This window comes from Cucurbita moschata, unplaced genomic scaffold (genome assembly GCF_002738365.1).
Source record: "Cucurbita moschata cultivar Rifu unplaced genomic scaffold, Cmos_1.0 Cmo_Scf00020, whole genome shotgun sequence".
In the NCBI taxonomy this organism is placed as follows: domain Eukaryota; kingdom Viridiplantae; phylum Streptophyta; class Magnoliopsida; order Cucurbitales; family Cucurbitaceae; genus Cucurbita; species Cucurbita moschata.
The window spans coordinates 3,070,132-3,086,272 of NW_019268536.1; the positions used below are offsets into that span (position 1 = coordinate 3,070,132).

The following is a 16,141-nucleotide window of genomic DNA, read 5'->3' on the forward strand; positions in this document are numbered from 1 at the left end:
TTTTTTTTTTTTTTTTTTTTTTTTTTTTTTTTTTTTTTTTTTTTTTTTTTTTTTTTTGTAATGTATTAATTCTAACTTGATAAGAAACGCGCGGCTTTGAATGGGTCAACGTAGACCATAACTTTGAATGGTCAAAGAAAGCTTGCGAAAGTGGAACCTCAATTATTGTACTACGCTTTACAAGACTCTCCCTTCTTTGATTTATATATTACTCTCATTTCATAGGATCTGAAAGCAAGCAAGCAAGAGAGTGGGATGACAATATAGTGAGTATGGAGCAAAATCTCAAACATCCCACGCCCTCTTTCAATGGTATTCCTGATGATGCTGCACAAAATCAAGAAATTAGAATTGTGATGCAGTCTGAGGTTGACGCCTTTCAACCAACGCCCCTCCACCTTGCTTCAAAAAATGGAGACATCGACACCGTTCGAGCTTTGTTGGAGAACAACACGAGTGCTTGCTTGGTTTATGATAACGATGGGTTCATTCCTCTCCATTATGCAGTAATCAATGGACAAGTCGACATTATGAAAGAGTTTATCAATGCAAGGCCACAATCTATTTGGATGAAGCTCAACGATGGTCGTACTATTTTACATTTATGTGTAGAAAGTGACCATTTAGAGGGTATAAAGCTGCTTATTGAAACGTTTATGAATCGGCATGAAGGCTTCCTAAACACAACTGATGACAATGGAAATACTATTTTGGATCTATCAATGACACTCCGAAAAAGTGAGGTAAGTAATGAGAAAAATTTTTAAATGAATTTTTAGCCAATTAAAAACTTTTCTAATTTTTTTTTTAATATGCAGATGATAGGATATTTACTCTCGCTTTCTGAGGTAAAAACTAAAATAAGCACTACAAACATTGTAGCTTCAAATGTTAGAAAAAGAAGTCTAGCATCTCGAAATTCCAAAAAACAGAGACAAGAATCTGCATCATTTAGAATAGGGCGGTGGAAGACATGGAGGAAGAAATTGAAATACAAAGGAGATTGGGTTCAAGAAGTGGAAGGGACAATGATGTTGGTGGCTACCGTGATCGCAACCGTGACTTTTCAAGCCGGGGTGAACCCTGCAGGCGGTGTTTGGCAACAAGACACTCCATACAATTCCAACAACTATGAAGAGGAATATTATTATATGAGCTCGAGTGCAACTTTGAAAAATGGGACAATTCTCCCAGCTGGAAGTGCAATTATGGCATACAGACGACCAGTACAGTACTTGATTTACTCAATGGCAAACGTGGTCTCGTTCATGGCCTCTGTGGGCGTGATTCTGCTAATCATCAGTCGAGTTCCACTAAAAAATAGGGTTTGTAGTTGGGTGTTAGTGTTGGCCATGTGTGCGGCAGTAGTGTTCTTAGCATTGGCGTTTCTACAAGGATTTATAATGGTTAACCTCAAGCCACTCAACGATCTTCCTGCAGCCATTGGATATTATTTAGCATTATACTTTTTGTTCGGGTTGGTCGGGTTGGTTGGTCTAATCCATTTAATTCGTTTTCTTGTTTGGGTGGTCAACCGCTTATTATGTTGTTTCACCTCTACTTTTAAAGCCCACAGCTTTAAATGTATCGCACCTTAAATATTATAAAAATTCATTCAAATTATTTTAATAATATGTTCCATCAAATACCTAATATTGACCATGTGTATGTTCTTATTTTATTTCCAAGTTTTGTGTGGAAAGATAATGATTATTATTCTCATGAGGCTTACAAAACTAAAACTGCCCTAACTCAATTTTCGGAACTCCCAAAATAGATTAAAAGGATGAAAGCAAAAACAAATAAAATTAAAAATAAAATAAAATAGAAGATAAAAATCCAATAAAATTTAAAACAAGAAAACCAATTCAACTGACACCAAAATAAAATAAAAATATTATAAATGGAAAATACAAATATAAAAGAAATTACAAAAGACTCCAAACTTGTAAACGGACTGACGCTCCGGAACGACACCCCTTTGTGACAGTGCAGCTCTCAAACACCTCTCCGCCTCAATCGATACCTGAAAAAGAAAGGAAAAAACAGAGTGAGTATAAAAATATAAGACTCCCAATAAAATCTGGAAAGTTCGACTTTAAGAGAAAAAATTAGGTTCTAAATTTCTCGTTGGGACTCGGGTGATACAAAAACTTTGAATGATATCACCAATAAAATAAAGTGAAGCCTTTAGATTCAACTTGCTTTGCAAATCTTGTCCTTAAATTTGCTTTGATGTAGAATTTTTTTTTTACATTTGCTACAAGGTAAAGCTGACTTTTTATGTGTTTCCTTTTTTGTTCCTAATAGTAGAGGCTAGTACAATTATGGTTTTGGATAATTTTTTTTTCAACACTTGTTTAAGTGTCACTTGTTGATACGAAATAAGATGTCTTAATCATGCCACAAAGACTTTACGGTAGATGATAAGATTGTAACAGGATTTAAGGAGGTTTCATGGTATTTTTCAATTTTAATGTATTACTTTTAAGCTTTTAAGTTACAACGAGTTAGTTGTAATTATGGTATTAATGGGCATGAAAGTTGCATCCTTTAAATTGACCTTAGGTTAATTTAAGGTTTATTTTTAAGGCTACAAGTAAATAGTTTTACGAGATATGACAATTTGCTACACAGTTATTTAGTATATATGTCATTTGTCATATATAACTTTATTATGTATAACCATTGAGCAACCTATAAATGTAACAATTCTCTCGTTTGGAGACTGGTCTAGTCAACTAAGAATTTCATTTTCAAACGACCATATCTTCATTGCACAAGACCAATTAAGGTTTTGCACAACCTCAATTTTCCAACATCTAAACACATTTTGTCAACATGTCTACTGGATTATTTGCACCCTATATCTTCTCTAAACACATCACCTTCTTCCATGGACCCGCGAGTAAAATGATAACATCTTATGATGTGTTTTTCTTTGAAGGATAGATAAGGTTCTTCACCAATTGAATGACACTTTAACTATCTACATTAAGAATATTTTCACGTTGCTTCTTGCCTAATTCTTCTAGATAATCTATTATCCACATCATCTTCTTTTCAACTTTGCCACATACTAACCTTCAGTATACGAAAGAGCAACACAATTTTGAAGCCTAGACATCAAACTCATCCCATCATCCATGACTTGCTTCCACTTGGTTGTATCCTCCAACTCTAGTACCCCATCAAAGGACTCTTGTTCCCCTTCATCAATCAACAACAAATATTTTAATGAAGGTGAATACCTATCTAGTACTCTGATGATTTTGGATGATTTTTCTCAACATTTGCTCAGGTGTCACTTGTTGATACGAAATAAGGTGTCTCAATCATGCCACAAAGACTTCATGGTAGATGATAAGATTGTACCATACATGTTTGGATTTAGGGAGGTTTTGATATGAACCGAGAGACATCACTCATTGTTAAGGATATTTAGTAATAAATTATAGTTTACCATATATATTATATTTGATATTTTATTATAAGACAAATATTAGATATTTGCCTTATTACTATAGGTATCTTTCCATTTATTACTATTTCCATATCCTTCTAATTTATTTGATTATAAATAAGATAACTTTCACACCATTTAGGTGTGGTGGATTAAGCAAACATTCACATGGTATCAGAGCCATTTTGGTTTAGCAACCCGGATCCTTTCTTTTCAATGACTTTTGAAATCTTCTACTGTTCTTCTCCACCACGACTGCTGGCTTTGACGCCGCATGGGCAGTTGTCATAGTTGCCACATGCAGAGCCGATTGATTACCCTTCGGCTCCACCCTTTTGACCTCAAAATCATTCTTCGCCATACTTTGTACATACAACCTCACTTTTTCCAACACAATCGATTTTCCCTCCACCAATATAGTCTCTTTCATTTTCTTCCGAATATTCTCTTCATCCTTCACATAAACCCTAACCTAAACCTATCAACCTTCTGCAGAGATTTACCTTTGGAATTTGCGCGCCGCACTAGCCTCTTCGCCAACCAAGTTGCCGCCGCCCTTCTCGCCAAAATTGGCTCCTTCGCCCAATGTGGCGACTCTTCCAGCTTCAACATTGTCTTTGTCCCTTGCTCTAGGTTTCCCCTTCTACTTCTTGGGGTTAGACATATTCTCACCAGAGCCAAGGTAGCATTGTCGCTAAGCAACAATCCCTCTCCATGGGTTAGACATATTCTCGCCAAAGCCAAGGCAGCATCGCCGCTGAGCGGCGATCCCTCTACAATTTTCGATGGCCAAGAAAGTGCTTTTCTACGCCTCCTCTAAACTAGGTTGTTGACATCTTCACGAAAAGTGTTTCTCAACCTCTTTGAATTTTTCAGATCCAAGCTTCACGTTCGTTCAAATCCGACGCTCAGCTTGCGGTGGGGTGTTAAGGATATTTAGTAATAAATTATAGTTTACCATATATATTATATTTGATATTTTATTATAAGGCAAATATTAGATATTTGCCTTATTACTATAGGTATCTTTCCATTTATTACTATTTCCATATCCTTCTAATTTATTTGATTATAAATAAGATAACTTTCACACCATTTAGGTGTGGTGGATTAAGCAAACATTCACATGGTATCAGAGCCATTTTGGTTTAGCAACCCGGATCCTTTCTTTTCAATGACTTTTGAAATCTTCTACTGTTCTTCTCCACCACGACTGCTGGCTTTGACGCCGCATGGGCAGTTGTCATAGTTGCCACATGCAGAGCCGATTGATTACCCTTCGGCTCCACCCTTTTGACCTCAAAATCATTCTTCGCCATACTTTGTACATACAACCTCACTTTTTCCAACACAATCGATTTTCCCTCCACCAATATAGTCTCTTTCATTTTCTTCCGAATATTCTCTTCATCCTTCACATAAACCCTAACCTAAACCTATCAACCTTCTGCAGAGATTTACCTTTGGAATTTGCGCGCCGCACTAGCCTCTTCGCCAACCAAGTTGCCGCCGCCCTTCTCGCCAAAATTGGCTCCTTCGCCCAATGTGGCGACTCTTCCAGCTTCAACATTGTCTTTGTCCCTTGCTCTAGGTTTCCCCTTCTACTTCTTGGGGTTAGACATATTCTCACCAGAGCCAAGGTAGCATTGTCGCTAAGCAACAATCCCTCTCCATGGGTTAGACATATTCTCGCCAAAGCCAAGGCAGCATCGCCGCTGAGCGGCGATCCCTCTACAATTTTCGATGGCCAAGAAAGTGCTTTTCTACGCCTCCTCTAAACTAGGTTGTTGACATCTTCACGAAAAGTGTTTCTCAACCTCTTTGAATTTTTCAGATCCAAGCTTCACGTTCGTTCAAATCCGACGCTCAGCTTGCGGTAGGGTGTTAAGGATATTTAGTAATAAATTATAGTTTACCATATATATTATATTTGATATTTTATTATAAGGCAAATATTAGATATTTGCCTTATTACTATAGGTACCTTTCCATTTATTGTTATTTCTATTTATTACTATTTCCATATCCTTCTAATTTATTTGATTATAAATAAGATAACTTTCACACCATTTAGGTGTGGTGGATTAAGCAAACATTCACACTCATACAATATGCTTCAATGAAGATGTGAAGAAAATATTGTTGAAATTATCAAAAGATATTTCAATTCATGCCACATTGAAGAAGAATGAAGTTTCATGCTGTGAATTTTGGGTGGATTACAATTTAGAGTAATTTAGAATTATTGTATTTCATTAATGTATTTTAAGACTTTTATATACGGTTACAATTACATAATGGTTAATTATCGCCATTAAGTATGAATGTTACAACTCTTGAAATGTCTAATAGTTTCAGTTTCATTTTGATGCTATATAAAACCATGTATGTTGTATTTGTAGGTAGACTTGGAAAATATAGTAAAAGAAGCATTTGTGCTTTTCTTTAGCCAATGGCTAAGTTTCTTTGCAATTCTTTGTAGTTTAGGTTGCATGTAGAATCATTCAAGTTCGACATGATCAATCTTGCTTGTGGAGTGATTCGAATCTCAAACAAGTGTTCTTGCATTGAGATATTTGATCAACAAGAATCATTCAAGCTAGACATGATCGATCTTGCTTGTGGAGTGATTCGAATCTCAAACAATGTTTTTGCCTTGAAATATTAGATCAACAAGGTAATCCGAATCTTACTCACCTTGTAGTGATTTCCACATATCAAGTTTCATTGTATTTTTCAATTTTAATGTATTATTTTTAAGGTTTTAAGTTACAATTAGTTAGTGGTAATTATGGTATTGATGGGAATGAGAGTTACCACCTTTCAATTGATCATAGGTTAATTTAAGGTTTATTGTAAGGCGATAAATAATCATTCACGTTGTTGTTTTAGGATGAAGATTTTAGATATTAAAATGAAGTTTTCATATTATGCTTCTTAAGCCATGGGCTTGTTCCTTTGCATTTCTTATGTTTAGGTTTGTATACTATAGTCATTCAAGTAGTTTTGATCAAGCTATCTTGTGGAGTAATTCGAATCACAAGTTTAGAAACAATTTTTTTTTATTCTTGAACTTGATCATCAAGGTAATTTGTTCCAAAACTTTCCTGTAGGTTGATTCCTTATCATTTTTAAGGATCTTGAATAATTAAGATATAAATATTTTGTTCTTTAATAACGTTGTTGGATTGAATTTTAAAAGTTTTGTAACATTTAGCATCAAAGTTTTAGATTCTAGGTAGGATATATGTTTCTATTATTGTTTATTTCTTATTTTTCATTAAGAAATTTTCTTATTCTTTTTCATCTCTTCATATTGTGTCAATCATCTAAAACAAAAAAGTGTAATTTTTGTTATTCTTTTCATATATATATAGGTCTATTATGTTCTTATAAATCTTGTCTTGTTCTAAACTTTGTATTTTGGCAAAGAATGCAAATAGATAAGAAAATGAATTTTTCCACGCATCTTTATGAAAGTAAATCAGTCAAATCTATACGTGAGAATCTTGGTAATAATGATCCATTTTGGATAGCTTTCAATAAAATTTTAATGAAATCCATCGATTTATAAAATACATGTCTAAATTACGTCCAGAGATGAATTTATAGGATTAAGTAAGAGAGAGACAAATTGTACAACCCATTAAAAAGAGGAAGATTGTTTTATAGGCGAGACAATGCTTCAAATGATCGTGAAGACGAGCAAAGATAATATGCAAATATATGTTGCTCCATGTCCATTAGAGACAAGAGGAGAAAGAATGTGAGGAAGGAATATTTAACACAGGTATGGAGATTTGTGAAGAGAACAATATTTTGTATATGAAATGACAAATACACAAAATCAGAAGGACTTTCTTTTAAGATTCTTTTAACTCAATCAAATCAGCTCACATTTAGGATTTTTATGCTAAAAATAGGTAGACTGGATAGCTAAGAAAGATTGGATAGACTTAAAAAAGAATGGAATGGATACAACATCTAGTTCATAGTTGTGATACTGAGTAAATGAGGGATACATGAATGAACGGATACTACATCTGAATGAGAAGAATCTTGACAGTAGGATAGTTAAGAAAAACTTAAAAGAATTGAGCGTGCACATGACCTATACCAATAATGTGCACCTTCCTTTTCGGTGATTTAATCTTAGGAACTCTATGGTTAACATGCTGTACTTGGAGCAATTCATTTTATGTTGGGTGACCTTCTAGAATTTTCCTGAGATGCATGTGAGTGAGAACAAAGCATGCGAGAATAATTTATATTGGTATGTGATAATAGTCTTCACTCTTAAAAGTAAGTAAAGTAACTATGTCATAGGAGATGTATGAGAATGTCAAAGCCCATTAGGTGCCAAATATGGATTTTGAATCCTAAGCATGAGGGCGTAACAAATGGAATAAAAGCAGTACCTCTTCCAATAAGATGTGGTTTGGGGACGAACCAAGGCATGTTGGGCATGTGACACCTGAGTAAAGGAATGGTACATGAATATATTTGAATGAGAGAGATCTTGATGATAGGATATCTAAGAAAAGCTTAAAAGAATTGTACAAGTTAGTGTCTATATAAACAAGGTGCACTTTCTTTTTTGGTGACTAAATCATAGGAACTCCTAAGAATTTTCCTCGCATAGGTTCCCACACGACCATAATTATTTATATTTATGAATTTCTAAATTGATTGAATTCTAAATATTCAAATATATTGAATTTTGTTTGGTGAAAGGGACATGGTTTGAATGTTCGTCCAAAGAAAAACTTTATTCAATCCAAAATTTCTTGAGTACAATTAAAGTTCATAAAAAGTCCAATGCATTTACCCATTTTACGTCCGAGGAAGAAAGAGGAATACCTTGACTTTGTGGCGCACACATTAATGGATGAAAAAGAGTGATTGTGTAACAATTCATCCCAAGGAAATTTATTCATAATGATGTACTTGATATGCTTGAGTCATGATGATTACATAACATTTACGTTAATATGATGATCTTTTCCATATTAAGCAAGTTATATGATGATGAGTGCCATATTGCATCATATCGTTAGATCGACATAAGATACAACCCTAAGAACATGAAAATGATATTAATATAAATATTCACGAGCATGTGTTACTTAATGTAACAAAGAGATGAGACTAGAGGGTTGTGTCAGAAGAGATGATAAGATGGACATTAGAGGGACCTCATGCATATTGTATGTTCATAATCATAAGATACTTCCCCTAGAGATGATGAGTGTGGACGCGCACAGTATGACGAGTAGGGTGTTCATGAGGAGCATGACATCTCCGGACGTCGCTACAAATTAGCTTGACCAGAGGGTCTAGGGGGTGTGTGAGCGCCATGGGGATTCACACTCGCACGTGTGGGTTGTGTGTAGGGAAGTACTACACATCCAATTTGTCCGAGACTGGAGGCCACCCTTACATGAGCTAGAGATAGGTCCCTAAATAATGATTGTATATGTTTGCAGTTGCATGGCCCTCTATAGTGGGTCACTTACTGAGTATTCTTCGAAATACTAAGGCCGTGTGCCACATCATTTTTCATGTAAAGGCAAGGCGCACTTGTATGGACGATGGTGGCATCACGAGTAGAGACTGTAGCACGTGCATGCGCTAGACTTATATTTAAATTCCTAATCTTAAGTTAGAATGGGTTGTTTTGCCTTTCATTGTTTTAAATTATTTTGAATTTGTCTTTATTTTCTCTCAATTTTAGTGTTTTGTATTTAAACACTAAAGATCATGATTGTGTTTTCTAAAGAAGAGGATGTTTTAAATGTTTTTTTTGACATTTATACTATATGTTGTTCTCTTTTAAAAGTTATATTTCTATATTAGAGATGAGCATGAGACGTTAGTATCGACTCTGAGTATATAGAAATTTAGGGTCGTTACAAATTTAGATTGACACGACATTAATGGATGGTAAAGAGTGATTGTATTATAATTCATGCCAAGGATTTGGATAAGTATTCAAGATCGAGATTCAGTACCTCCGACATTTTCTTATATCCCTTACAACATGATCATGCTACTTATTCCTCACTTCTAAGAATAAAGATTATACACACAAACCAACACGAGTTTTTTCAGCATGCTTTGTGACATGATCATGTTATTTATTCATCATTTCTAAGATTGAAGATGAAGAGTTTTTTCAGCATGTTTTGCAACATGATCATGTTACTTATTCATCGTTTCTAAGATTGAAGACGACGAGTTTTTTCAACATGCTTTGTGACATGATCATGTTACTTATTCACGTTTCTAAGATTGAAGATGACCTATTCCACAACTCAACACAAGTCATTATAGCATGCTCTATTCTCACTCTCATGCTTCTTAGAAATTTTTTGAAAAGGTCACCCAGCGTAAATTTACTCCAAGCAAAACATGCTTATATTAATTAACATTACTATTATATTTATATATAAAAAACATAACTATGAAACCCTAAATACAAGTTTTCTTTGTGTGTATACTCGAGTATATACAATTACTAAAAACAAGCCCCCACCAGCTAGTACATTTTTTAGAAAATAAAATCCAATAAACTCTAAGTAAATATATCTCAATTTATTTATATTTATGAATTTTTAAATTTATTGGATTCTAGATTTTCAAATATGTTGAATTTTGTTTGGTGAAAGGGACGTGGTTTGAATGTTCGTCCAAAGAAAAACTTTATTCAACCCCAAATTTTTAGATTACAATTCATTGAATTAATTTGAGAGAATCATGACATTAAAGTTAAGACATCAAAAATATCTTACCATAGTCTCCCGGTTCATAATTAAAATGCATAGGAAAATTTGAAGTTTGAATAATGGGGAAGAAATTAAAAGCAAAACCAACCTCCACGACTTTGATTCAAGATGACCCAAATATGGTTTTGGCTAGTACATCGACCGTAATTCTGATTTATTGGCAAAGAGGCGGAGAAACGAATTTATCATTCAATTTGAATCACTTCAAGAACGAGAAAAAGAACTACCACCCCCTTCTACATTTAGTTTTCGGTCGAAAAAGTGTAAACTCTTCAAGTATTTGACATGTTTTGCTTAAGGTAAGAGATATTCATAAGGTAAGGACAGAAAATGTTTCTCCATGTCTGCTTGTTATTTCGATTCCAATTCTCACAAAAAAAATTAATTTATTTTTGTGAGGATCCCGATATGATGATGTGATGACGTTAGATGATAATGTGATGATGTTATATGATGATGTGATGATGTGATGATGTTATATGATGAATTGATTGTGTTAGATAATATGATGTGATAATGTAATATGATGATGTGATGATGATAATGAATATGATGTTGACATGATGATGATGATGCATAAAGATGATGTGAGACGTATGATGATGAAACGACTTAATATGACGATGTTACATATTAAGATGGTAATTGTATTAAATGTCACGATACATTTGAAGACAAGTTTTCAAAGACGCAACCCTAATTAATGTTAATGATGATGAATGTATGAAGGTCAATGCGTGCATGTTACTAGAGTAATGTGTGAATAGTGTATAAAGTTGTGTCAAAAAGATGATTTAAAGATGAAAACTAAGGGACTTCATGCATTTTGTGTGTTTATATAGATATTTCTCCATTTATGACGATGAGTATGGATGTATATACTATGATTAAAAGTGGTCATGCCTAGCATGAAACTTAGGGATCTGCTGACTCGGCCATCACTATGGTTACCTTGATTATGATGGGTCCAAGGGGTGCGAATCACTGGGGACCTACGCTCGCACATGTGAGTCATGTGTAAGGAAGTTCTACACATTCAATTTTTTTCGAATGGGATACCCTCTATGATGGTTTTTAAATTATAAGCCCCTAGATCATGAGTTGCATATGTTCACGTTCTCTAACTCCAACAGTGGGGTTACTTATTGAGTATTTTTTAAAATACTCAAGCCGTGTGCTACATCTTTTCAGGTAAAGGCAAGACACCTCTATATAGCTAACGACGATATCGCAATTCGAGATCATGACACATGCATAGGGTAACTGTACTTGTTTTCTTAGACTTAGGTTAGAAGAGAGTCTTTTAATTTTAACATTATTTATTTTATTTAGTTTTTTGTTGTATCATTTAAAAGATGTTTGCTAAGCGTAAGTCCACGACAATGATTTAAAATGAAGTTTATGTTTTATGATAAAATTTTAAATATAGATGATGATGGCAGTAGCAACTCTAGTACTCGGTGTTTATGATATATTTTGAACTTTGATTACTTTCACTTTAATGCGTTTATTTGAATCTAAATTCACCCAATAATTGTCTCTCTTCACAAGACTTTCTCATTTTTTGATTTATATATTACTCTCATTTCATACAATTTGCAAGCAAGCAAGAGAGTGGGATGACAATATAGTGAGTGTGGAGAAGAATCTCAAACATCCCACGCCCTCTTTGAATGGTATTCCTGATGATGCTGCACAAAATCAAGAAATTAGAATTGTGATGCAGTCTGAGGTTGCCGCCTTTCAACCAACGCCCCCCCACCTTGCTTCAAAAAATGGAGACATCGAGACCGTTCGAGCTTTGTTGGAGAAGAACACGAGTGCTTGCTTGGTTTACGATAACAACGGGTTCATTTCTCTCCATTATTCAGTAATTAATGGACAAGTCGAGATCATGAAAGAGCTTATCAATGCAAGGCTACAATCTATTTGGATGAAGCTTGACGATGGTCAAACTATTTTACATTTATGCGTAGAAAGTAACCATTTAGAGAGTATAAAGCTGCTTATTTAAACATTTATGAATACTATCCGCTGCTTATTCAAATATTATAAAAGAAAGTTTAGATATCTCAAAGTTGTGTGTTTATCAAATACTATATTAAGCCGTTGATTAATGTGTATGCTCTTATTTTGTTTCGAAGTTGTGTGTTTAAAAAATGTACATCATATTATAGATATCTCAAAGATAACGATTACTATTTTCATCTTGTCAACATGTTTGCTAGATTTTTTTGCACCATCTTCTCTAAACACATCACCTTATTCCACTAATCTGTGAGTGAAATGATATTATCTCTGTCTTATCTTTGAATATAGACCAGGTTCTTCACCAACTGAATGAAACTTTGACTATCTGTATAAAGAATCATCTCACGCTACTTCTTGCATAAGAATTCTAGATGGTCTATCATTCATGTCATCTCTCTTCGAACTTCAGCTATTGCAATTCATCCCATCATCCATGAGTTGCTCCCAACTGTATCCTTCAACCATAGGGTCTCATAAAAGAACTCTAGTTCCCATTCATCAGTCAGCAACAAATAGTGTAATGAAAGTGAATACCCATCTGGTACTCTAATTGTTCTTGATGATCTTCTCAACGTCTGCTCATGTGTAACGATCCTCTTCAGCTTTTGCAACCTATTAAGCCTTAGTAGATTAAAGAGCACCACAATTCCAAAGCCTAGATATCCAACTCATCCCATTATCCATGAGTTGCTCCCACTTAGTTGTATCCTTCCACCCTAGAGTCTCAGGAAAGACTCCTAGTTCCCCTTCATCAGTTAGCAATAAATAGTATAATGAAAGTGAATACCAATCTAATACTCTAATTGTTCTAGATGATCTTCTCAACGTCTGCTCATGTATAACGACCCTAAATTTTCTACTTAACCTAAGATTGCAAATGTACACATATCATGAACATTTAATGCGAAATTAACTTTATTGAAACTTTATAATAACTTAAACTTAAACTCAAACAAATTATGCAACTAAATGGATATGCAATTTAACCGCACATATAAAGATTGCATGGGTTAATCTTCATTGATTATTAACTTGTATATAAAAAAAGAATATACTTGTCATTTCCATTTAGTGTTTGATTGAAAATGAATTTTTAAAATTATATAGTCAAATCAATGGGAAAATTATATTTTTTTAAAAAGAAATATTATTCTCTATTTTAATGCAATAATGCATCTTAATATTCTTATTGTTTATTTATTATTGGCTCGTAGAAAAAGTCATATCAATTTAAAAATTATGCAGTCAAATCAAGAGGAAAATGATACTCTTTTAATATATTATTTTCTCCATTTTAACTCGACGATGTATCATATTATTTTAATAGTCAAATCAACGAGGAAAATAATACTCTTTTAATATATTATTTTCTCCATTTTAACTCGACGATATATCATATTATTTTAATATTTGTTGCATACGTTATTTTATTTATTTATTATTATTTGGTAGAGAAAAAGAATGTGTGTATACTTCATTTTTGTTTGATTATTGAAAGAATAAGACTTTTGAAAATTACTAATCAACCAGAAATTTATCTATCTATATATTCTTACCTTTCTAAATTGTATCAATTAAACCAAATTAGTATTCGTACAAATTTCAATTCGAAATTCGAGATAAATTTAGAGTTTATATTAAACAATTCTTTTATAAGGTTACACGTCGTCTTCTATGACATAATAAACTATAATATTGTTGAAAAATATATAATTAGTTTACTTAAAGACTCGCAAACTTGGGGCCTCATTCATCTACTATGGTTTATCATATATATATATATATATTAGTGTTTGCATAGTATTTGGGAGCAAGAGAATTGGATTAAGAAAGAGATAATAATAATGGAGGAGATTCACCCACAACCTATACCCTCTTCCAATTCTCCATATCAACCAAATCAAGAAATTAGCATTGTGATGCAGTCTGAGGTTGATGCCTTTCAACCAACGCCCCTCCACCTTGCTTCCAAAAATGGAGACATCGACACCGTTCGAGCTTTGTTGGAGAACAACATGAGTGCTTGCTTGGTTTACGATAACAACGGTTTCATTCCTCTCCATTATGCAGTAATTAATGGACAAGTCGAGATCATGAAAGAGCTTATTAGTGCAACACCACAATCTATTTGGATGAAGCTCAACGATGGTCGAACTGTGTTACATTTATGTGTAGAAAGTAACCATTTAGAGGGTATAAAGCTGCTTATTGAAACGTTTATGAATCAGCATGAAGGCTTCCTAAACACAACTGATGACAAAGGAAATACTATTTTGGATCTATCAATGATGCTCGGACAAAAAGAGGTAAGTAACTAGAAATTGTTTTAAATGGATTCTCTCGATTATCGTTATCAGAAAGAGATCGTCAATTATATATCGATAGGTAATGAAAACGTTCTCAACTTGTATTCTCTGTAGATGGTGGAGTATTTACTTTCGATTCCAAAATTAATATGTGGCACGAGCTTGACAAACTTCACAGCCTCAAATGCTACGAAAGAAGGTCCGAATTTACAACAGACCGAGACAATAAAGCCTAAAAGACAAAAGAGAAAAATTGTGTCGTCGTCCACCAAAAAGATGAGAGGGCGGGTGATCGTATCGAGGAAAAGATTGAAGTACAAAGGAGATTGGGTTGGAGAAGTGCGAGGGACAATTATGTTGGTGGCTACAGTAATTGCAACTGTGACTTTTCAAGCTGGAGTGAACCCTCCCGGTGGCGTTTGGGAACAAGACATTTTATACAATTCCACTAACGGTATAAACAATCAAAATGATGAAATGAACTAATTACCTAGCAATTTGAACAACAAGACAAAGTTAGCTGGAACTGCAATAATGGCATATCAACAACCATCATTTTACTGGAGTTACTCAATGGCAAACACGGTGTCATTTATGGCCTCTGTGGGCATTATTCTGCTAACCATCACTCGAGTTCCACTAAAAAATAAGTTCTCTGGTTGCATGTTGACGCTTGCCATGGTTGTAGCAGTGGTGTTCTTAATGTTTGGGTATCTGCTAGGAGTTGCAATGATTAACATCGACCATTCCTACCGGCCTATTACAAGTTATGCCTATATATTTGGAATTTACTTTTTGCTTGGGTTGGTTGGATTGATTTTTCTATTCCACATAACTCGTTTTTTTAAGTGGGTGATTAACTTATTCCACACTTAGATGTATTAAATTTTATTTTTAAATTTTATATGTATTAATAGATAGCTCGATCACACATGTATTCTCAATGTATAAATTAATATAAATAAACATGTTATACGTTAGCTCTATACCAGTTGTTAGGATTGCTCAATAACCCACACTCGATCAACACAAAGGATGGACAGAAAGAAAATTCAAGTTGAGTTGCAAATCCTTTTGGCTTGTACACTATTTGAAATGACTCTAATGGGAATCAAACCCAGAATCTCTGGTTTCCCAGAAGATCGAACTCCGAATCTCAACGCCTTATCCAATGAGCCACAGAGTCGTCAATACATTTTAAAAAATATTCTCTAGTAATTTTTAACTATTTGGAAGAATTAAATGGTTGAAAATAAATAGATGTTTTAAATTCCAACACTTGCCATTTTTTTTTGCTTAGTTTCAATGGATCATGAAACAAACGACTCTCCGGGATCAAATCGAGAGAGTCTCTAGTTTCGTAGACCAGCGCCTTATTCATTGGGCCACAGAGTCCTTAATACATATATTATAGTCGTTTTTAATTATTTGGAAGATAATTTTTTGAAAATGTATATTCAAATTGAGTTGTAAATCTTAATTAAATGCTTGAATTTTTTTTTTTTTTTTTTTTTTTTTTTTTTTTTTTTTTTTTTTTTTTTTTTTTTTTTTTTTTT

The 16,141-nt window shown here is 33.8% G+C and overlaps 2 protein-coding genes across 5 annotated transcripts in view; both read left to right on the plus strand.

Moving 5' to 3' along the window:
• The window catches only part of LOC111457477 (ankyrin repeat-containing protein NPR4-like), a 15,211-nt gene extending 13,577 nt beyond the window's left edge, over nucleotides 1–1,634 (plus strand). For 2 of the 4 annotated variants that reach the window (XM_023099689.1, XM_023099691.1), the window contains one exon: nucleotides 883–1,634. In XM_023099689.1, coding sequence (XP_022955457.1) covers nucleotides 883–1,598 — 716 coding nt within the window. In that variant the 3' untranslated portion in view covers nucleotides 1,599–1,634. Of the gene's footprint in view, nucleotides 1–240; nucleotides 744–818 lie in introns of those variants that run through there. The other 2 variants (XM_023099687.1, XM_023099690.1) reach the window with 2 other exon arrangements.
• Nucleotides 1,635–14,123: 12,489 nt separating this feature from the next.
• LOC111458019 (ankyrin repeat-containing protein NPR4-like) lies at nucleotides 14,124–15,071 on the plus strand. The gene is made up of 2 exons (XM_023100498.1): nucleotides 14,124–14,585; nucleotides 14,700–15,071. Exons 1-2 carry the CDS (start codon nucleotides 14,124–14,126, stop codon nucleotides 15,069–15,071), a joined length of 834 nt encoding a protein of 277 aa, XP_022956266.1.
• The last annotated feature ends 1,070 nt before the right edge of the window (nucleotides 15,072–16,141 follow it).

Coding starts and splice junctions, on each gene's coding strand:
- LOC111458019 (XM_023100498.1), top strand. CDS start 14,124: ATGGAGGAGATTCACCCACAACCTATACCCTCTTCCAATTCTCCATAT. Junction 14,586..14,699: donor TGATGCTCGGACAAAAAGAG/GTAAGTAACTAG, acceptor TATTCTCTGTAG/ATGGTGGAGTATTTACTTTC.